The following is a 23,637-nucleotide window of genomic DNA, read 5'->3' as shown; positions in this document are numbered from 1 at the left end:
TCAATGGTGGAGGAATTTTTTTTTTGTTTGTTTTAATGTTCTCACAATTACCGGGTTTATTTTATACTCATTCCCACCCATCGCTGTCCATGAAACACTTTACCCCCACTCTGATTCTCCATCCCATCAGAGACAACTCAGTCACTGACTGGAAATTAGGGCTTTTAATGAGAGCTCTAACAATTGAGAATGTACCATAGGCAGAATCAACTCAAGATAACAAACCCGAGACAGTAAACATTATCCCCCAGACACAAATATAAAACAGTGAACATTCTCCCCCAGCCCCAAATATAAAACAGTGAGCATTATCCCCCAGACCCAAATATAAAACAATGAACATTATCTCCCCCCCCCAAGACCTGAATATAAAACAGTGAACATTATCCCCCTCACACTTGAATACAAAATTGTCCTGATGGATTCAGACAGCATTATCACAATATTCCAAATGTGTTTGTTCCAGGAATAGATTCAGAGACTGCATCATTAGAGGCCAGAGATACTCTACTGAAACTTGGCTCATGTGAGGAATCTCTCCATTGAGGAATGCTACAACTAATCACGTGACCAAGTGTGTAACTGAACAAATTACCGCAACATTGAACATGTGTTTTAGTGTGAAATGATTTGCTTAACCTGTTGCTTCAGATTTGAGAGAAAATTTCCCATTCCGGGGTAATTTGACCTTGACCCAGGCACTTTTCAGATCTGAAAGTGATGGCCTTTGGCACAATCACAAGGCTGAACCATAGAATCCCTACGGTGTAGAAAGAGGCCATTCAGCCCATTGAGTCTGCACTGACTCTCCAAAAGAAAAGGTGTCGAGCTTCTTGAATGTTGTTGGAAATGCACTCATCCAGGCAAGGGGAGAATATTCCATCACACTCCTGAATTGTGTCCTTGTAGATGGTAGACAAGCTTTGGGGAGTCAGGAGATGAGTTACTTGCTGCAGGATTCCCAGCCTCTGACCTGCTCTTGTAGCGACAGTGTTTATATGGCTAGTCCAGTTCCGTTTCTGGCCAATGGTAACCCCTCAGTAAGTTTTTGATTTGATTTGATTTGAATTATTATTGTTACATGCATTAACAAACAGCAGAAAGTATTGTTTCTTGTGCGCTATACAGACAAAACATACCATTCATAGAGAAGGAAAGGAGAGAGTGCAGAATGTCGTGTTACAGTCATAGCTAGGGTGCAGAGAAAGATCAACTTAATGTGGGGTAGGTCCATTCAAAAGTCTGACAGCAGCAGGGAAGAAGCTGTTCTTGAGTCAGTCAGTACATGGTCTCAAACTTTTGTATCTTTTTCCCGATGGAAGAAGGTGGAAGAGAGAATGTCCGGGGTGTGTGGGGTCCTTAATTATTCTGGCTGCTTTGCCAAGGCAGCAGGAAGTGTAGACAGAGCCAATGGATGGGAGGCTGGTTGGAGTGATGGATTGGGGCTACATTCACGACCTCAGGGTCTCCTTTTGAGAAATCACGTGTTACAAAATTCACCCAATTTTCTTTGTTAGGACCATGCCGGGGTCTGAGTTGCATCCTCGGACCGTGACATCTGAATTTGGTTCACAGAGTTCACCCCAATGAGCTGCATTTATAGAGCCACAAAGTTCGTATTGTTAAGAATGTACATTTGAAATGTGGTCACTGTTGTATGAAGACTTTCACACTGCCTCTTTCTCTGTGTTTTGTTTATATTCTGATGAGGATCCCGGAGAAGGGACAGGAGGGAATTCTGGGATCCGATAAATAAACCAGGATCAATGGTATGGTGCACACGGGGATAAACCAGAGGACTGGGGAACTGTTCAGGGACATAACGGTGATAGAGAGAGGTAAGGCCAGTGAAGGATGGAGAATGATTTGTATTTATACAGTGAAATTGCTCAAATGCAAGGAGATTGAGAAGCCTGGCTTTGGGATTGGGTGTGTGGGGGTGTGGTAGGGTGGCATTGCAGTCTGGGACCAAGGTCGGAGATTCAGGGATCTAGGATTCTGCAATGTGGGATTCAGATTTTGAGAATTCAGAGTTTGGGGGTTCAAAGATTGGGGTTTGAGTGGTCAGAGTTTGGGGATTCAGAAATTTAATTCAGAGTTTGCGGGATTCAAGGGCTGGGGTTCAAAGTTTAGAGTTCAGGGGCTCAGAGTTTGGGTGTTCAGGGGCTGGGGTTCAGAGTTTAGGGGGAGTCAGGGTCACAGTTTGGGGGTCAGAATTTGGGGGTCAGAGTTTGGCTGGGTTAGACTGTAGAAGGCTCAAAGTTTGGAATTTCAGAGACTGGGTTCAGAGTTTTGGAGGCTCAGAATTTGGGGTCACATTGACCCTTGACCCCTTGCTCTCAGTCTGGGGGGTTCACATTCTTTGACCCCCTTGTTCTCAGTCTGGGGGTCACATTGACCCTTGACCCCTTGCTTTCAGTCTGCAGGAAGTCACATTGACCCTTGCTCTCAGTCTGGGGGGGTCACATTGACCCTTGCTCTCAGTCTGGGGGGGTCACATTGACCCTTGCTCTCAGTCTGGGGGGGTCACATTGACCCTTGCTCTCAGTCTGGGGGGGTCACATTGACCCTTGCTCTCAGTCTGGGGGGGTCACATTGACCCTTGCTCTCAGTCTGGGGGGGTCACATTGACCCTTGCTCTCAGTCTGGGGGGGTCACATTGACCCTTGCTCTCAGTCTGGGGGGGTCACATTGACCCTTGCTCTCAGTCTGGGGGGGTCACATTGACCCTTGCTCTCAGTCTGGGGGGGTCACATTGACCCTTGCTCTCAGTCTGGGGGGGTCACATTGACCCTTGCTCTCAGTCTGGGGGGGTCACATTGACCCTTGCTCTCAGTCTGGGGGGGTCACATTGACCCTTGCTCTCAGTCTGGGGGGGTCACATTGACCCTTGCTCTCAGTCTGGGGGGGGGGGTCACATTGACCCTTGCTCTCAGTCTGGGGGGGGGGGTCACATTGACCCTTGCTCTCAGTCTGGGGGGGGGTCACATTGACCCTTGCTCTCAGTCTGGGGGTCACATTGACCCTTGACCCCTTGCTCTCAGCCTGGGGGGGTCACATTGACCCTTGCTCTCAGCCTGGGGGGTCACATTGGCCCTTGCTCTCAGCCTGGGGGGGTCACATTGACCCTTGACCCCTTGCTCTCAGTCTGGGGGTCACATTGACCCTTGACCCCTTGCTCTCAGCCTGGGGGGTCACATTGACCCTTGCTCTCAGCCTGGGGGGTCACATTGGCCCTTGCTCTCAGCCTGGGGGGGTCACATTGACCCTTGACCCCTTGCTCTCAGTCTGGGGGTCACATTGACCCTTGACCCCTTGCTCTCAGCCTGGGGGGTCACATTGACCCTTGCTCTCAGTCTGGGGGTCAGGTTGCTGCACCAGGATCTTGGCCGGAACCTTTCTCCCGGCGTTGGCGGAAGTGCCTCCACCCGGCGGGATTAGGCGCTGGTTTCCGGTGGTGGAGGTGAGTCAAAGAGCAGCGGGAATGGCGCCCTCCCCCCCAGCGGAATGTAAACACCCCGAACCCCCCCCCTCCCGGGCAGCGGGAAATGTAACCCCCCCCCCGCCCCCTACCCTCAGGGTGCTGGGTGGCCGGGCGCCGCCCCCCTTACCCCGGGAAGCTGTGTGTCTCTGAGCTCTCGCCCTGTGTGTGCAGCAGCTCCCCCTCCCCCCAGCACCAACTGCACAGAGGGCAGCAGGAGGGAGAGGGGCAACGGGGGGGGGGGGGTGTGTTAAATTGGACTGGAGAGACCCTGCTTCACCCCCCCCCCCCCCCCCCCCGGATCTTGGTTCATGTCACACTATCTGTAACCCCCACAACTTACCTGGGTTTGCAAAATCTCACTAACTGTCTCGCCTGGAGACAATACACATCTCTTTAACCCGTGCTTACTGCTCTCTCCACTCACATTGTCTGCACCTTTAAGACTTGGTTAGCTGTAAAGACTCACATTCCAATCATTATTCATGTAAATTGAGTTTGTGTCTTTGTGCCCTGCTTGTAAGAACATAAGAAATAGGAGCAGGAGTAGGCCTTCAAGCCTGCCCCGCCATTCAATAAGATCATGGCTGATCTGAAGTGGCTCAGTTCCACTTTCCCACTTTCTCCCCATAACCCTTAATTCCCTTGCCTACCAAAAACCTATCTATCTATGACTTAAATATATTTAGCGAGGTAGCCTCCACCACTTCAACGGGCAGAGAATTCCAGAGATTCACCACCCTTTGAGTGAAGAACATAAAAAATAGGAGCAGGAGTAGGCCATCTAGCCCCTCGAGCCTGCCCCGCCATTCAATAAGATCATGGCTGATCTGTCGTGGCTCAGTTCCACATTCCCGCCCTCTCCCCATAACCCTTAATCCCCTCGCTTATCAAAAACCTATCAACCCGCGTCTTAAAAATATTTAGCGAGGCAGCCTCCACCACTTTAACGGGCAGAGAATTCCAGAGATTCACCACCCTTTGAGTGAACAAATTCCTCCTCAACTCCGTTCTAAACTGCTCCCCCCTTATCTTGAGGCTGTGCCCTCTAGTCCTGCTGTCCTTTCTGAGCAGGAAGAATCTCTCTATCTCTATCCTATCCATCCCCTTCATTATCTTATACATCTCTATAAGATCCCCCCTCATCCTTCTAAACTCCAACGAGTACAGACCCAGTCTATTCAGCCTCTTTTCATAGTCCAACCCCCTCATCTCCGGTATCAGCCTAGTGAACCTCCTGTGCACTCCCTCCAAGGCCAAAATATCCTTGCACAAGTGCAGCGACCAAAACTGCACACACTACTCCAGCTGCGGCCTCACCAGTGCCCTGTACAGTTGCAGCAAAACCTCCCTGCTTTTATATTCTATCCCCCTCGCTATAAAGGCCAGCATCCCATTCGCCTTCTTGATCACTTGCTGCACCTGCAGACTGGGTTTTTGCGACTCATGCACAAGGACCCTCAGGTCCCTCTGCACCGTAGCATGCTGCAGCTTTTCGCCCTTTAAATAGTAATCCCTCCTGCTATTATTCCTGCCAAAGTGGATAACCTCACACTTGCTAACATTGTACTCCATCTGCCAGGTGCTCGCCCACTTGCTCAGCCTATCTAGATCCCTCTGCAGACTTTCCACACCCTCCGCACAATTTGCTTTTCCACTTATCTTCGTGTCATCAGCAAATTTCGACACTCTACACTCAGCCCCCTCCTCCAGATCATCTATATAAATGGTAAATAGTTGAGGCCCCAGCACCGATCCCTGCGGCACTCCACTAGTCACCAACCACCAATCAGAATAGCACCCATTGATACCAAATGGGTGGGAGTTGTGATCAGAACTCCCACCCATCTGACGAAGGGACAGTATGTTCCGAAAGTTTGTGGTGTTCGCTACAAATAAACCTGTTGGACTTTAAGCTGGTGTTGTGAGACTTCTTTCTGCTTTTTTCCCCCCCCAGGATTCACACAGTTGCTGCTACAGAGCCAACCTCCACTCACGCTGCACCAAAATTGTGGTCTAGATTCTTGGGCTGTGCATAGATGTTGATAACAAAATGTTATGGGGTCTCTCACAATTCTTACTCATTAGTTAATTATCCCAGCAAGATAAAAAGGGGTCCAGAGGGACAATTTTTCACACAGAGAGTGGTGAGTGTCTGGAACAAGCTGCCAGAGGCGGATACAATTTTGTCTTTTAAAAAGCATTTAGACGGTTACTTGGGTAAGATGGTTATAGAGGAATGTGGGCCAAATGCAGGAAATTTGGACTAGCTTAGGGGCTTGAAAAAAAGGTGGCATGGACAAGTTGGCTAAAGGACCTGTTTCCATTCTGTAAACTTCTATGACTTTATGAAGCTGGAAGTTTCACTCTTGCTATTTTGTTTACTCCTCTGCAGTTCTTCCTCCGCTCATTCACTGCTTTGAACCTGTGGAAATTGGGGAGGAATGTTGACAGAACTCACCTATTTTGACTAGCTAGTAATTTGACGAGTTATTTCTGGTGACTGTCCACCCACTGCTCTGTAAAGTATGTCAGTGGCTTGGAAAACCCCTTAAAACCAAGATGTAACTACTCAAGTAGGGAGGACCAGGGTACAGAATCTTGGGTTACAGAACTGCTAAATCAAAGATCTCAGGAGGTAGTTCTTTTCCCAGAAAATAGTGACTTTGAGGAACCGGCTGCCAGTGTGTACAGTGAACACAAATTCACTGAACTCTTTCTAGTGAAAACCGAAGCAGTTACCAACTGGATAAAAGCAAATTACTGTGGATGCTGGAATCTGAAACCAAAAGAGAAAATGCTGGAAAATCTCAGCAGGTTTTGAGTCCAGATGATCCTTTGTCAAAGCTCTGACAAAACTTTGACAAAGGGTCATCTGGACTCGAAACATCAGCTCTTTTCTGTCCTTACAGATGCTGCCAGACCTGCTGAGATTTTCCAGCATTTTCTCTTTTGGTCTCAAATAGTTACTGTCTGAGGCAGAGACAGCAGATTACCCTACCTGTAAAATGTTCCTCAGAAGTTGACCCTTCTCTTCAACTCATTTTAACTGCTGGGGGGATTATTACTGCTAATTTAATAATACTGCTGTCTTTGTATTGCATATCTGTTTTTCTGCCCTGCCCAGGGGGTGACACGGTTTCCCTGGTGGGTTGGAGAGCGGATATTGTAAAACAAGAGGCACCCAGTCTGTGTATAGATGCACTGGGGAGTCTTACTGGGCATGTAAACAGCACCGTGAATATGTATCTTTTCTGCTCAGTTCCTCATGTTGCTGCCTGTTTCTGTTCCACAGACAATGTGCTTTATATTAGCTGCGACTCAGTGAAGAAGGGAAAATCATGCCTTACCTGCATGGATTCCGACGCATCATCTTCGAGTATCAGCCGTTGGTCGATGAAATTCTGCGGGTCGCGGGGGTAGAGGAAGCAAGCAGAGAGGCCAGCGATGGAAACCCAGGCAGGTGAGGTAGATGAACTGACCGGTAACTTTGTGCCGATTGTGCTTTGGGGTGGGGTGGAGCGGACGAGGAGCTTTATGAGCACCTAGATTCTAGTACAGTGAGGCAGCTGATGGGCCGGGACCTCTCACATCCCATTCATGAATTGTTTAAAAAAATAAACAATCCCATAACTCCCTGGTCTCTTTGCAACAACCTGTCAATAATGTAATTAAAACTTTCACAACTCCAATCCCTTCAAAAAAAATTCTGCCAGTTGTTTTTGAGAAGCCAGCAGTGTTGGGGGGTCAGTACTGAGGGAGGATATAGAGGGTTATGGAGTTGAAATGTGGATCATTTATGATTGTATTGAACGCTGGGACATGCGTGAGTGGCCGCCTCCTGTTCCCAGGCCAGCAATGAGGGAGTTCATAGAATTTATAGAATCCTGCAGTGCAGGATGCCATTTGGCCCATCAAGGACCACAATCCCACCCATACCCTATCCCCGTAATTCCATGAGAGTGAACTACAGTATTCGATATCAGAGATGTGCAGTCCCTGTCCAGGTACCTGGGTGTTTTGTTGTTTGAGATTTACTCTGGCTGGCAGCTGCTGTTAATGTTTGTCTGGTTGGGTTGCAGTGAGGGCCCTGTGAACGTACCGGACTCGACAGCTCTGCTGGAACTGCTGGAGCGGGAATCACAATCGGCCTTCTACGAGGAAGCTGTCAGTTACGCGTTGTTGAAAGTGTCAGAAGCTGGGCGGGTCAGTGCTGCTGAGAAGCTGCTGCTACATGGAGCTGACCTCAACTTCGAAGGTCAGTATCACCCACGAGGGATGCTGCAGCTCCCTACGGCGAACGACACAGAATGTAGAGCACACAGGCCATTCAGCCCAACTGCTCCCTGCTGGTATTTCTGCTGCTATGAGTCTCCTGCCCCTCCTCCTTCAATTCACCCTGTCCATATATCCTTCTGTATAAAAGCAAAATACTGCTGGAAAACTGAAATACAAACAAAAAATGTTGCAAATACTCAACACATCTGACAGCATCTGTGGAGAGAGAAACGGAGTTAACGTTTCAGGTTCAACAACCTTTCATCAGAACAGTTCTAATGGAAGATTATCAGCCTGAAACATTAACTCTGTTTCTCTCTCTGCAAATGCTGCCAAATCTGCTGGGTTTTTCTAGAAGTTTCTATAACATATCCTTCAGTTTGCTTCTCTCCTGTTTATCCGGCTTCCCCTAAAACGTATCTACGCTGTTCATCTCGAACACTCCGTGCGGCGGCGGGTCCCGCGTTCTCCCCGCCCTGGGTGAAGTTGTTTTTCTTGAATTTGCTATTGGATTTATTAGTGATTATCGTGTACTGATTGCCCTGAGTTCCAGTCTCGCCCACAAGGGGAAACATTTTCTCTTTGCATACCAATCGAAATCTTTAAAATAACAAAGGAGTTTTATCAGGTTACCCCTCAGCCTTTTCGATAGAGAAGCGATCCAATCTATTCAGTTTTTCCTGGGATGCTCTCAGCTCTTTCTTATCCTCTTTCCTTTCACCTCCCAAAACACTCATCACCCTCACCCAGAAAGGCTGAGGAGCTTAACCCCATCCTGAACTTTGTGCTGGTTGTCTGGCACATTGGGTGAACTGTGTGCTGCTGATCAGTTCTGTCTGACATTTTTTGATTTGATTTATTATTGTCACACGTAGTATACAGTGAAAAATATCTTTTTCTTGTGCATTAAACAGATAAAAACTATTCATAGAGAAGGAGAGGAGAGAGTGCAGAATGTAGTTGCACTCCTAGGTGGCACCATGGTTAGCGCTGCGGCCTCACAGCACCAGGGACCCGGGTTTCATACCCAGCTTGGGCCATTGTCTGTGTGGAGTTTGCATATTCTCCCCATGTCTGCATGAGTTAAATGCATTGACCATGCTACGTTCTCCTTCAGTGTATCCAAACAGGCACCAGAGTGTGGCGACGAGGCCATTTCACAGTAACTTCATTGCATCGTGTAGGCTCACATTAACTATGTGGCATGAAGAAAAAACTTTAACTTAGCTAGGGTGTAAAGACAGATCAACTTAATGAGGTAGGTCCATCCAAAAGACTGATGGCAGCAGGAAAGAAACTGTTTTTGAGTTAGTTGGTACGTGACCTTTTGTATGTATTTTCAGACAGAAGAAGCTGGAAGAGAGAATGTCTGGGTTGCATGGGGTCCTTGATTATGCTGCTTTTCCAAGGCAGCAGCAAGTATAGACAGAATCATTGGATGGGAGAATGGTTTGTGCGATGAATCTCCTGCAGCAATGGCGTGACTGACTCTTGTCTTTTCTGTAGACCCTGTCACATATTACACAGCCTTGCATGTGGCGGTCTTACGCAACCAGCCCGATGTGGTGGAGCTGCTGGTCCGGCATGGAGCGGACATCAACAAGAGGGACCGGGTAAGAAATGTCCGGGTTGGAACTGACCTGAATTCATTTTGAAAATATCCAAGCACATCACTGCCTGGGCTCACTTTCCCACTTCAGACTTGAGCCCAGAAGCCAGCTGGCACTCCCAGTGCTGTACCGAGGGAGTACAAATGCCATCTTTCAGCTGAGACGCTAAACTTTGTCTCTGACTGTTGTCTGGGATGAAAGTTAAAGATCTCACGGTCACTGTTTGAAGAAGAGTGAGGGAGTTCTCCCCGGTGTTCAATATTTATCCTTCAATCAATGTCTAAAAAGGCTGGGACCTCAACCTTGACGTTGGGGAAGGACAGGAACACAAGAACTAGGAGCAGGAGGAGGCCATCCGGCCCCTCGAGCCTGCTCTGCCATTCAATAAGATCGTGGCTGATCTTTTCATGGACTCAGCTCCTCTTACCCACTTGCTCACCATAACCCTTAATTCCTTTACTGTTCAAAAACTTATCTATCCTTGCCTTAAGATCATTCAATGAGGAAGCTGGGAAAAGATTTGGTAATGCACAATGCGACAACATTAATTCATGCTTTTTTCCTAGGCTGGCGATGGATAGCAGGAGGGGACATAGCTTTAAATTGAGGGGTGATAGATATAGGACAGATGTCAGTTAGGTTCTTTACTGAGAGAGTAGTAAGGGCGTGGAATGCCCTGCCTGCAGCAGTAGTGGACTCGCCAACTTTAAGGGCATTTAAATGGTCATTGGATAAACATGGATGATATTGGAATAGTGTAGGTTAGATGGGCTTTAGATTGGTTTCACAAGTCGGCGCAAAGGGCCTGTAGTGCGCTGTAATGTTCTAAGTTCTATTAATGATCTCATAGCAAAGGTGTTCTTAGGTAGCAGTGATCATAACATACTTGAATTTTGCAGACTATTTGAAGGAGAGAGGAGTGGATCTAAGACTAGTGTTTTAAACTTATGAGGGCATAAAGTCAGTGTTGGCTAAAGTGATTACGGTATGTGGTGGCAGACATTTAAAGTGATATTTACATTCCAGTGAGAAAGACTCTCAGGGTAAGGTGCACCATCTGATGCTAACTAAGGAAGTTAAAGATAATAGTAAATTGAAACAAATAAAGTACAGTTCCATGAAGATTAGTGGCAGGCGAGAAGATTAAATCACAAAATATAGTATGCAGCTACAGCAAGTGATTTTAGGAAGACAAATTTTGGTGAGCCCTCGTCTAGATAATGTTTTGGTCTCCTTATCAAAGAAAGGACAAAATTGCATGAGAAGCAATTCTGAGAAGATTCACTTCCTGATTTCTGGGGTGATGGGGTTATTTTAAGAGGTGACCTTATTGAAATGTGCCAGATTTTGAAGGGACTTGACAAGGTGGATGCTGAGAGAATGTTTTCCCTTGTGAGAGAGACTGGAACCAGGGCACACATAGAAAGTAGAAGCAGAAGTAGGCTGTTTGGCCCTTCGTGCCTGCTGCGTCATTCGTTTTGATCATGGCTGATCATCGAATTTAACACAGTTTAAAATGAGGAACAGGTTTTTTCTCTGAGGGTGGTGAGCCTGTGGAATTCTCTTCCTCAGAGAGCTGTAGAGGATGGGTTAGTGAATAGTTCTGAGGCTGAGTTGGATAAATTCCTGACTGATTAGGGAGCCAAACGGTATTCAGGCTTGACAGAAATGTGGAATTGAGACCAAAATCTTATTAAGATCAGCCATGACTTTCTAAAAGGCAGAGCAATCTTGAGGGGCTGAATGGCCTAATCCTGCTCCAAATATATGTGTTTGTGTACACGCAGATTATCTGGGCATTATCACACTGCTGCTTGTGGGATTGAGCTGTGCACCATTCACAGTCCCATTTCCTACATTACAACAGACACTACATTTCTTGGCTGTGAAACAGTTGGGGTGGTCTGGGTGTGTGGAAGGCGCTATATAAATGCGAGTCCTTGATCTAACAATACCTGGTTTTCCTCCGGTGTAGGTTCACAGCAGCAGTCCACTAGATTTGGCGAGTGAGGAGGTGGAACGGTTGCCATGCCTGCGGCGACTCCTTGATCTTGGCGCTGATGTAAACGGGATCGACAAGACCGGTCTGTTGCCTTTTCATTATTCCTTTATTTCTGAAATCTCGTCTGTGTCGGCACCTTCAAGTTAAACCCCTCTCTCTCTCTCTCTCTCTCTCTCTCTCAGGAAAATCAGCCTTGCTGCACTCACTGGCCAGCAGTGATGGCGTGCAGGTGCACAATACCGACAACATCAAGCTGCTTCTTGAAAGGGGTACGTTAATGGAACATTGTCTTAACCTTCATTCCCCCAACTGCCCACCCCCTGAACACATTGACCTTCCCTCTGGGTCACTGTCCAGCAGACAGGCTTATGCTGCCTAACATTGTAGGCTATCACCAATAATGAGAACACTTCAGAAGCATTTTATTATTATTATTGGATTTATTATTGTCCCATGTATTAACATACAGTGAAAAGTATTGTTTCTTGCGTGCTATACAGACAAAGCATACCATTCATAGAGAAGGAAGCGAGAATGTGCAGGATGTAGTGTTACAGTCATAGCTAGGGTGTAGAGAAAGATCAACTTAGTTGAAGGTAAGTCCATTGAAAAATCTGACAGCAGCAGGGAAGAAGCTGTTCTTGAGTCAATACCTGACCTCAGATTTTGTATGTTTTTCCCGACGGAAGAAGGTGGAAGCAAGAATGTCCGGAGTGCGTGGGGTCCTTAATTATGCTGGCTGTTTAGCCGAGGCAGTGGGAAGTGTAGACGGAGTCAATGAATGGGAGGCCGATTTGCGTGATGGACTGGGCTACATTCATGACCATTTGTAGATACAACTAGAAAGAATGCTTTCTATGGCGCATCTGTAAAAGTTGGTGAGAGTCTTAGTTGATGTGCTGAATTTCCTTCTGAGAAAATAGAGGCATTGATGGGCTTTCTTAACTATAGTATCAGCATTAGGAGACCAGGACAGGTTATTGGTGATCTGGATACCTAAAAACTTGAAGTTCACTATCCTTTCTACTTCGTCCCAGTTGATGTAGACAGGGGCATGTTCTCCTTTACGCTTCCTGAAGCCGATGACAATTTCCTTCACATTTCATTGACTGTCAATGTACCAACTCTACTGAAATGCAAGTTCTTGCTTTATTTGGCAGTGGAGCCAATGAGAGAACAGCACAGGGTAATTTCTCACAGTTTTACACAGAGCCGAGGCTCGTAATCCAAGTGAAGATCTTCCAGTGACCCACAAACACCGAAGTGCTGGGGTGCCAATTCACTGCACAGCTAGTAAAGGAGGCATTTCCTCAAAGAAACAGGGGAATGTCAGAGGACGGTGTAGGAGCTAGAATAATCCTAGATGTGATGTGCTTGAATTTCCAAAAGGCATTTGATTAAAGTGCCACATCAAAGATCACTACACAAAATAAAAGCTTTTGGTGTGGCAGTAATGTATTAGCATGGAAAGCGGATTGGTTAACTAACAGGAAACACAGAGTAGGAATAAATGAACATAAGAAATAGGAGCAGGAGTAGGCCATCTAGCCCTTCGAGCCTGCCCTGCCATTCAATAAGATCATGGCTGATCTGAAGTGGATCAGTTCCACTTTCCCGCTTTCTCCCCATAACCCTTAATTCCCTTGTCTATCAGAAACCTATCTACCTGTGACTTAAATATATTCAGCGAGGTAGAATCTCTCTACCTCTACCCTATCCATCCCTTTCATTATCTTATATGTCTCTATAAGATCCCCCCTCATCCTTCTAAACTCCAACAAGTACAGACCCAGTCTATTTAGTCTCTCTTCATAGTCCAACCCCCTCATCTCCGGTATCAGCCTAGTGAACCTCCTCTGCACTCCCTCCAAGACGAACATATCCTTGCACAAGTGCGGCGACCAAAACTGCACACAGTACTCCAGCTGCAGCCTCACCAGTACCCTGCACAATTGCAGCAAGACCTCCCTGCTTTTATATTCTATCCCCCTCACTATAAAGGCCAGCATTCCATTCACCTTCTTGATCGCCTGCAGACTGGGTTTTTGCAACTCATGCACAAGGACCCCCAGGTCCCTCTGCACTGTAGCATGCTGCAGCTTTTCGCCCTTTAAATAGTAATCCCTCCTACTATTATTCCTGCCAAAGTGGATAACCTCACACTTGCTAACATGTACTCCATCTGCTAGGTCCTCGCCCACTCGCTCAACCTGTCCAGATCCCTCTGCAGACTTTCCACACCCTCCGCACAATTTGCTTTTCCACTCATCTTTGTGTCATCAGCAAATTTTGTTACCCTACACTCAGCCCCCTCCTCCAGATCATCTATATAAATGGATCATTTTCAGCTGGCAATATATATCCAGCGATTAGTCCCAATACCTCAACTACTTACAATATAATTAATTAATTAAGCATAATTAAGGACCCCACACACCCCAGACATTCTCTCTTCCACCACCTTCCAACAGGAAAAAGGATACAAAAGCTTGAGGTCACGTACCAACTGACTCAAGAACAGCTTCTCCCCTGCTGCCATCAGAGTTTTGAATGGCTCTACCTCATATTAAGTTGATCTTTCTCTACACCCTAGCTATAACTGTAACACTACATTCTGCACTCTCCTTTCCTTCTCTATGAACATTATGCTTTGTCTATATAGCATGCAAAAATAATATTTTTCACTGCATAATACATGTGACAAATCAAATCAAAATCAAGGATTACAAGGGGAATGGAACATAAAAGTTGGGAAATTTTGCTGCAGTTGTATAAGGCACTGGTGAGACCTCACCTACACGAATGTGTACAGTTTTTTGTCCGCTTATTTAAGGAAGAATAAAACCGTATTAAAAGCAGCTGCAAAGAAGATTCACTCGACTGATTCCTGGGATGAGGAGGGTTTTCTTTTGCGGAAAGTTTCTTATTGAAACTTACAAGGTACTATGAGGCCTGGATAGGGTGGACATGGAGAGGATGTTTCCACTAATAGGAAAAACTAAACCCGAGGGCACAACCTCAGGCCAAAGGGACAATCCTTTAAAACAGAGATGAGGAGGAATTTCTTCAACCAGAGAGTGGTGAATCTGTGGAACTCTTTGCCGCAGAAGGCTGCGGAGGCTGGGTCATTGAGTGTTTTTAAGACAGATGGATAGGTTCTTGGTTAATAAGGGAATCAGGGATTATGGGGAAAAGGCAGGAGAATGGGGATGAGAAAAGAAACAGCCATGATTGATAAGCTGAGTGGCCTAATTCTGCTCCTATGTCTTATGGTCTTACAGAAAGATTGGGCTTGTATTCATTGGAGTTTAGAAGAATGAGAGATGACCTTTATTGAAACATAAAATTCTAAGAAGACTTGACAGTGTTAATGCTGAGAGGATATTTCCTCTTGTACACAACGCAGTTTAAATATAAGGAATCTCCAGTTTAAAAAGATGAGAATTTGTTTTCCAGTTGGTCTGAAATTCTCTTCCCCACACAGTGGAGGAGGGAAGATTGTTGACTATTTCTGAGGCAGAGGTAGATTTTTCACTAACAATTGAGTTGAAGACCATAAAGGATAGGGAGGAAAGTGAGTCATTGAGTTTAACAGCACAAAAAGGCCCTTCAGCCCATCATGTCTGCACCAGCCATCAATCACCTATCCCATTTTAACCCCATTTCCCAGTGTTTGGTCCGCAGCTCTGTACGCTATAGTGTTTTGGCTGCTCGTGTGTTTTAATCATAGTGAGAGTTCCTGCCTCCACCACCCATTCAGGCAGCAAGTTCCAGATTCCCAACACCCTCTGGGTGAAAAAATTCTTCCTCAAATCATAGAATCACAGAACCCCTACAGTGTAGAAGGAGGCCATTCTGCCCTCAAGCCTGCTCTATGATTTAGTATGATCATGGCTGATCTCACTGAATGCTCCTGTTTCTTATGTTCATAGAGAATAAATTGCTTCACCGTCTGTTCCCAGGATCTCTGAGGGACTCATTCTCAGTTTATTCTAAACCCATTCAGATCTTTCCAAATTCATTCGTAGCAATATAAGCAGCTCTTCATTTTCTTTCTAAAACTTTGGGTCTTCCACGTAATTCACAAATCACTTTATTCCAATCCTCTTGAAGTTGTAACCAGTCTTTTGAACTTAGTCCGGTTGCCTGAATTTTTCTGGTTGTATTCTATATTCATCATGGACAAGCACTGATTCTTGTGCTGACTCAGCACTGACAGGACTGTTTAATTCAGTGTTAACTCTGATTAACCCTTGATTTGATCTAATTTATTATTGTCACATGTATTAACATACAGTGAAAAGTATTGTTTCTTGCACGCTATACAGACAAAGCATACCGTTCATAGAGAAGGAAAGGAGGGAGTGCAGAATGTAGTGTTACAGTCATAGCGAGGGTGTAGAGAAAGATCAACTTAATGCGAGGTAAGTCCATTCAAAAGTCTGACAGCAGCAGGGAAGAAGCTGTTCTTGAGTCAGCTAGTACGTGACCTCAGACTTTTGTATCTTTTTCCTGACAGAAGGTGGAAGAGAGAATGTCCGGGGTGCGTGGGGTCCTTAATTATGCTGGCTGCTTTTCCGAGGCAGCGGGAAGTGTAGACAGAGTCAATGGATGGGAGGCTGGTTTGAGTGATAGATTGGGCTACATTCATGACCTTTTGTAGTTCCTTGCAGTCTTGGGCAGAGCAGGAGCCCAGACCGAGCTGTGATACAACCAGAAAGAATGCTTTCTATTGTGCATCTGTAAAGGTTGGTGAGAGCCGTAGCTGACATGCCAAATTTCCTTAGTTTTCTGAGAATCTAGAGGCATTGGTGGGCTTTCTTAATATAGTGTCAGCATTGTGGGAGGGGTACAGGACAGGTTGTTGTGATTTGGACACCTAGAAGCTTGAAGTTATCGACCCTTTCTACTTCGTCCTCGTTGATGTAGACAGGGGCATGCTTGAATTAGAGTCACTCAGGTCTCAGATTTCTGTGAAGAGTTTTGATTTGGATAGTCTTTAGACACTTTTACTGTCTCTACACTGTCCTTTAGCAGATTACTCCATCAGTATCTTTTCTCGCATCAGTTTGCTATTTTTTACAGGATCTCAAATACATGAGGAATTTTTACTCACAGGAACTATTCCTGAATTATTCCATACAGTCCCAGATTATGGAAAAATTCTGTCCACTGTGTCATTTCCCAATATATAATCTACATTTTTAATCCATTAGGAGCAATTCTAGCCATACACAGTCCCTTTTTCACAGCACCATTGAACTTTGTGTGTTGGGAAAGGTGTACAGCTCTCATCAGTACCCCATGTTAATACATTCTGATTCCATGAACTTTCTGAATAAAGCAGCGACTATATCCTTTGTTGACAATAATAATACTCAGCCAGTATCTCTCAGGATAACAATCTTTCTAGGCTCTTTTTTGGACAAAAATTGAGTGACTTTCCCCTTTAAATGTAAACTCTATATAATCCTTTGCATCCCTACCTGTTGTCAAGGTGAAAAGATTAGACTCTGTGGGTTCTCACAGTCCTTATTCCCTGTGCAACTTTGTCTGCAGAGATTCCTGTCGCTTGCACTGGTGCCACTAATTTAACATCCATTGCCTTTTCTGGCATAAGAACATAAGAACATAAGAAATAGGAGCAGGAGTAGGCCATCTAGCCCTTCGAGCCTGCCCCGCCATTCAATAAGATCATGGCTGATCTGTTGTGGCTCAGTTCCACTTTCCCGCCCTCTCCCCATAACCCTTAATCCCCTCTCTTATCAAGAACCCATCAACCCGCTTCTTAAAAATATTTAGCGAGGCAGCCTCCACCACTTCAACGGGCAGAGAATTCCAGAGATTCACCACCCTTTGAGTGAAGAAGTTCCTCCTCAACTCCGTTCTAAACCGCCTCCCCTTTATCTTGAGGCTGTGCCCCCTAGTCCTACTGTCTTTTTTGAGCGGGAAGAGTCTCTCCACCTCTATCCTATCCATCCCATTCATCATCTTATACGTCTCAATGAGATCTCCCCTCATTCTTCTAAACTCTAACGAGTACAAGCCTAGTTTATTCAGCCTCTCCTCATAGCTCAATCCCCTCAACTCCGGTATCAGCCTAGTAAACCTCCTCTGCACTCCCTCCAGGGCCAAAATATCCTTGCGCAGGTGCGGTGCCCAAAACTGCACACAGTACTCCAGCTGCGGCCTCACCAATGCCCTATACAGCTGCAGCAAGACCTCCCTACTTTTATATTCAATCCCCCTCGCTATGAAGGCCAGCATCCCATTCGCCTTCCTGACCACCTGCTGCACCTGCAAGCTGGGTTTTTGCGACTCATGCACAAGGACCCCGAGGTCCCTCTGCACCGTCGCCTGCTGCAGTTTTTCGCCACGTAAGTAATAGTCCTTCCTACCATTCTTCCTACCAAAGTGGACCACCTCACACTTGCCAACATTAAATTCCATTTGCCATTTCCTGGCCCATTCGCCCAGCCTATCTAGATCCTTCTGCAGACTCTCCACACCCTCCGCACAATTTGCCTTTCCCCCAATCTTGGTGTCATCAGCAAATTTCGACACCCTGCACTCGGTTCCCTCCTCCAGATCATCTATATAAATGGTAAATAGCTGAGGCCCCAGCACCGACCCCTGGGGCACCCCACTAGTCACCAACCGCCAATCCGAATAGCACCCATTGACCCCCACTCTCTGCCTCCTATTTGACAACCAATCCTCTATCCACGCTAACACCCTACTCCCAACTCCATGTCCCCTGACCTTCTGCAATAACCTCTTGTGAGGTACCTTGTCAAACGCCTTCTGAAAATCCAGAAAGACCACATCCACCGGCTCTCCTCTATCCACTGCCCTAGACACATCCTCATAGAACTCCAGTAAATTTGTCAGACACGACTTCCCTTTAATGAAACCGTGTTGCGTCCGCCCTATCAAGCAATTCCCTTCAAGATGCCTCGCAATTTCCTCCTTAATGACGGATTCTAACATTTTACCTACCACAGACGTTAAACTAACCGGCCTATAATTCCCCGCCTTTTGCCTGGCACCCTTCTTAAACAATAACCTTCCCTAAAGACTCCTTAAGCATCCCAATACTGCCACCAGTTTACCATTCCACTTCCAGCAATTTGCTTTTAAAAGCACACTGGTTTCTTTACATCACTTTTATTATTTGTTTTTGACTGGAACAACTTCTGTCCCTCCCCAAACCCTTTTCTATCCCTCCAGTTTCCCTGTGGATTTACAAGTGGAGATTTGCTGCTCCCTAGCTGTCAGGGATATATCATACCCATCTGCCAGCACTGTAGCTTCCTTTGCATTAAAACCTTTGTTGCCTTCCAAGTGTGACCTGATAGCTATTGAGATGTTGTATCAAAATTCTCCCATTATCATTAGCTCTCCTACATTCTCAAAATTCGGCTAATTTTCAGTGCCTGAAACCACCAGTCCCATAATGTTTCTTTCTCCCTCCCTATTAACAGCTCTCAGGGCATTTGAGCTGCAAACCACACAAGGTCCAAACTGCAACCCTCAGCTGTGCCAAATTACTCCCAGGGCTTCTTTGAGTCCTAATTACCTGAAGCCTGCCAACAGCAACACCTTTTCAATATTGACCATTTCCCCTGCTGCAGAAAATTGAGATAAATTAGAACAGGAGAAACTTCTCTGAATTGCCCTTCTCTCCAAGCAGTGTTGACATCATGTCTCCAGTTTTCCAGCTAAGCAAGCTCACCTGCTGTTTGGTTCTATCTAATCTATGTTATGTCTCTTAAACAAACATTGGGAACATTCTGAAAAGTTATTTTATTAGGTGTTTGGGCAATCTGGAAAGTCCTGCATTTTAACAGTGCCTTCACAATAATCTTTCCAGAACGGAACATTACCTCTAAAATATTAACACAAACTATGAACTAGCTATTAGTCACACTCTAAATCAACATCCCAAAACTGGATTATCAGGCCATTATCATGTTGCTGTTTGTGGGATCTTCCTGTGTATAAAATAGTTGCCACATTTCCAAATTACAACAGTGACGGAAGTACCTGTCTGTAAAACAGTGGGTTTGAAAGAGGATACAAAAATGCAAGTCCTTTTAACCTGTTTCTAACTGAAATTCTAACCTAGAGTTCACTTGTATTTTAGGTGCTGATGTGAAAGCAAGCATGATGGACGGTGATAATGTCTTCACGTTTATTATCTTCCTCCTGGGCGAGACGGAAGGTAGAGATCAGGAAGAGGCCGAGACTCTCAGGCGCTTTTGTCTGCAGACCACTCAGCTACTGCTAGCCCACTCCGCTAAACCTGACTCCTGTCAGCCCGAGGACTCCCTCATCTACACCTGCATCAACCAGTTTGAAGTTCACCTTCCCATCATCAGGGTTCTCCTGGACTCTGGGGCTTCTGATCACTGTCCCGAGCACGGCCCTACCTGCTGGTCGGGATTCACCCTCCTCTTTGAGAGACTGCGTGTGTTGTTGAATGGCCCAGAGTCTGTGCTTTCACACCGAGAGGTCCTGCAGCGTGCTGAAGTGGTCCTGGAACTGATGATGGGCAGTGTGTCTCGTCCCCAGCTCTCTCCAGGCTGGGAACTTAAACCTACAGCCTACCCCACCTACACGGACCAAGTGCTGGCGCTCTCCAGGCCCCTGAAGCTTCTGGAACTTTCTCCGGCTTCATTGAAGCACCTCTGCCGGGTGGACATTCGACGACTCCTCAGGCCTGTTCCATTGGATGCCAAGGTGAAGTCTTTGCCACTGCCAGACCGGTTAAAGTGGTTTCTGCTGATGGAAAACAGCAAAGACGAGGAAGAGATGCAGCAGTAATCACCGGTGGCACCAATTTGAGACCGTGCCTGAGGTCAGGGGCACTCTTTCGTTTGCCTTTTGCATTGAGGCTGCAATGGATAATCTTCAAAATACACAATGCTATTTGACTGAACCCTGCATTGGGATAACACAGACCATCAGCAGCCCTCATGGATCAAAGTGGCATGAGAGTTGCTGCTTGTTCCTCACTGACTTTGGTCTTATCTATGAATCTACCAGTAATGTTTAGAAGTGGATGATCACTGGGAGGTTGCTGTTCAGCCGGGGTCTCAGTTTGGGCGCTGTCGTCTTCCTTGAATGACTATTGGAACCTCAGCGGCCTGCTGAACATGGGCTAAATACAGTGCTGGTCTCCAGAGGCTGCAATTCCAGGGCTGCAAGTTCTTCTTTGTGAAGATTCCATGAAGAATGATTCCTATCAGTTTGTCCATTCCATTGTCTCTCTCGTGTCCAGTTCTAGTGATTGTAAACAGAGCAGCATCGAGAAGGCTGATCACACATCCTCACAGTGGCTTTAGCACTGAGGCAGCCCCATCCACACCATGCAGGTGCCCTGTCCCCTCACAGGGAGCTCTGTCTTCCCTTGTGTGAGGGCACCGCCTCCTTGCAGGGGGCATCTTTTGTTTGCGACATTAAACTAAGGCACCCAACCACCATCAAGGCCAGATGAAGGAATGCCTGGGTATGAGGCCAGTGATTTGAGTGGGAATGGGGATAGGGCTCCTCAGATAATGCAGTGTGACAACAGAGAGGCTTTACTCCACTCTAACTATATTTTCAAGAAGCTGTTACACTCCCCCACATATGCAGAGACTTTCCATTGACTATCTTCCTTACTCTGCCGGGTTCAAGAGGACGGGAGATGTTTGTCAGCACCGCTTAGTGTCAACAACACAGGTTTTTCAGTGTTTTACTGGATGCTGCAGATCCTACAGGCCCAGGATACAGTGTTAAATCCCCATCCAGCCTGAGGGGCAATTGGCCTTTACACCCTGGATTTGAAAAGAGGAAAATGTGCTGTGGTTCCCGTGCTGGTAATCTGTCTGCAGAGAATGGGGGGAGGGGGGCCTTGATTATTTAGATGAGCCAAACCTGTGATGGTTCCCAGAGCTGAAAAGCCAGTTGTGGAGTATTGGTGAAGCTCAAATGATGAATAATTATTAACTTCACCTCCTCAGGGATAGAAACCAAATAATAACTTGTTTCAAACCTGAAAAGCAGAAATCATTTGGGTAAAAGTTGACTTTTACAACTATGAAGTATTTGCGATTATAAATTGTGCTGCATGAATGTCGTACTTTGCAAGGTGCTGCTGTGAGAATGCTCTGACAGCCCACAACTTTCCCCCTGGGTTACTGGAAGATGGAGGGAACTGAGAGAAATTACCTTTCAAAAATAAAAGCGTTATTGTGCCCTTGTGCTGCCCTGATTCTTTCCCAGTTGGTGATCATGATGAACCAGCCTGCTCTGGATGGGACAGCAGAGAGGCGGGGGGGGACGGGGAATGTACATTCACTGGGGGCTGGAGCTAAAAGGTGGGGAAATTAAAGAAAACATTTCCAGTGACTGAAGTGTTAACCAGGATCATAAACTCAGGATTATTGTAGTCATAGAGGCATGGACGGGAGTTGAACCCATGATTTTTGGTTTACGAGAGTTTGCCGCTTGGCCACCTCGCCCACACTGAGTGAGAAGAGGGAGAAGAGAAGTAGGTTTTCCCAAGGGGACAGTTTCCAGTGGTTGTAAACCCAGTGTTAAAGCACATTAATGATAGGTCAAGCACACTGGTGAGCACTGATGCCTCACAGTTCCAAGGACCAGTTAATTCTGGTCTTGGGTGCCTGTCTTTGTGGAGTTTGCACATTCTCCTCGTGTCTGCGTTGGTTTCTTCCGGGTGCTCCAGTTTTCTGCCACGGTACAAAGATGTGCAGGTTAGGTGGATTGGCCATGCTAAATTAACCCTGGTTTTAGGGGAATGTAAAATATTGGGAATAGGGCTTGGATAGAATTGTGGTCGGTGCAGAGTTGATGGGCCAAATGGCCTCCTTATGCAATGTAGGGATTCTGTGAGAAGGGGAAAAGAGTAAGTGCTGAAACGGAAACCCTCCCCAGCCACCCCACTGCTCCTGAGACCAGCTCACAGCAGCTGCTGCACGGTTTCCACCACTCTGGATCCATCTTGCTTTAAAATGTTAATTCATGGAAGGAGCAGATATCGTGGCGAAACTTTCCCCACAGCCAATTATTCAGTAGTGACACTGGCTGCAGAACCTCAGACACCATACCCCAGAGAGGGAGCTGGCCACAGCAGTAATATCCAACTAGCACACACTGATCATGCCTCTGATTCCCTCCTCTCCCAATCATTACAGTCAGATGCTGTCTCTGTGCGCAGTGTCCTCTTGGGAGTCAGATTCTCATCCTCTTGGGGGAAAGAAAGTTCTGGGTCATTTCAGGATGAAGTCTGATTTAGTTGTGCTGTCTCTGTGTTGTTTTTCAGGTTTCTTTTAGCTCACGCCCAGTTCCCCTAAGCTGCATGCCATTCTCTTCACTGCTCTCTGTCACAGAGACAGTCCCTTCTCGGAATAGTCTGACTGTTTCAGCAGCTGTGGGACTGAGACAGGTGCTGAGGAACCTGCCATCAAGCTGCCTTGCCAGAAATCCCACAGCTATATTGGGGAAAAGATCCCCTTCCTGTCAGCCTGCCATCCTTCATAGTGTCAGAGAGAAGGCTGAATGGAATACCTTCAGGCTGTGGAACATCTCATCCATGGCAAGCTGAATCGTTCCATTTCTGCTGTAGTACTCAGTCATCTAGGCATTGGTGAGGAGATTCACATCCTGAACAAGGGTTGGGGTGATGGGTGAAACCTCAGATTGTGGATCTGAGAATGCTGCTGAGGATTATGTTGAAGCAGGGACATCCCAGGTAGGATTGGGGAGGAGAGACACGTGAACAAAAATAATCCAAAAACCTCAGTCATGTGAGATTAGACATACATAGTATGATGGCACCTCATCCAGTTCCACCGTTCAACCGATTGTAGCACAATGGTTAGCACTGCTGCCTCACTGCGCCAGGGACCCGGATTTGATTCTTGTTTTGGTCACTGTCTGTGTGGAGTCTGCACGTTCTCCCTGTGTGGGTTTTCTCCAGAAGCTCCAGTTTCCTCCCATAGTCTGAAAGCCTTGCTCTAAGTGCACTGGCCAGGCTAAATTCTCCCTCAGTGTACCCGAACAGACACTGAAGTGTGACGACTAGCGGATTTTCACAGTAACTTCATTACAGTGTTAATGTAAACCTACTTGTGACACTAATAAATAAAATGATCAATCTCAACTCTATATTCCTCCCATTTCATTTGATTATCTTTGTCTAAAGGACAGGCATTGGGGTAGTGGTATTGTCACTACACTAGTAATCCAGAGACCCAGGG

The 23,637-nt window shown here is 46.3% G+C and overlaps 1 protein-coding gene across 4 annotated transcripts; it reads left to right on the top strand.

The window, feature by feature from the left end:
- Positions 1–1,734: 1,734 nt before the first annotated feature.
- Positions 1,735–21,617, top strand: asb6 (ankyrin repeat and SOCS box containing 6). 4 transcript variants are annotated; one of them, XM_080212235.1, is made up of 7 exons: positions 1,735–1,838; positions 6,777–6,944; positions 7,564–7,739; positions 9,266–9,372; positions 11,345–11,453; positions 11,554–11,640; positions 19,518–21,617. In XM_080212235.1, the coding sequence occupies exons 2-7, from the start codon at positions 6,823–6,825 to the stop codon at positions 20,195–20,197; spliced, it is 1,281 nt and encodes a 426-aa protein (XP_080068361.1). In that variant the 5' UTR covers positions 1,735–1,838; positions 6,777–6,822; the 3' UTR covers positions 20,198–21,617. The 4 variants fall into 4 exon arrangements, with proteins under 4 accessions (XP_080068361.1, XP_080068360.1, XP_080068363.1 ...); XM_080212234.1 differs by lacking the exon at positions 1,735–1,838 and adding an exon at positions 3,423–3,463; XM_080212237.1 differs by lacking the exon at positions 1,735–1,838 and adding an exon at positions 5,190–5,210.
- Positions 21,618–23,637: the final 2,020 nt, after the last annotated feature.

This window comes from Carcharhinus amblyrhynchos, chromosome 25 (genome assembly GCF_965287045.1).
Source record: "Carcharhinus amblyrhynchos chromosome 25, sCarAmb.v2.hapA, whole genome shotgun sequence".
NCBI classification, from domain to species: Eukaryota; Metazoa; Chordata; class Chondrichthyes; order Carcharhiniformes; family Carcharhinidae; genus Carcharhinus; species Carcharhinus amblyrhynchos.
The sequence above is the reverse complement of the archived record's forward strand: the minus strand, read 5'-3'. Positions and strand labels throughout refer to the sequence as shown.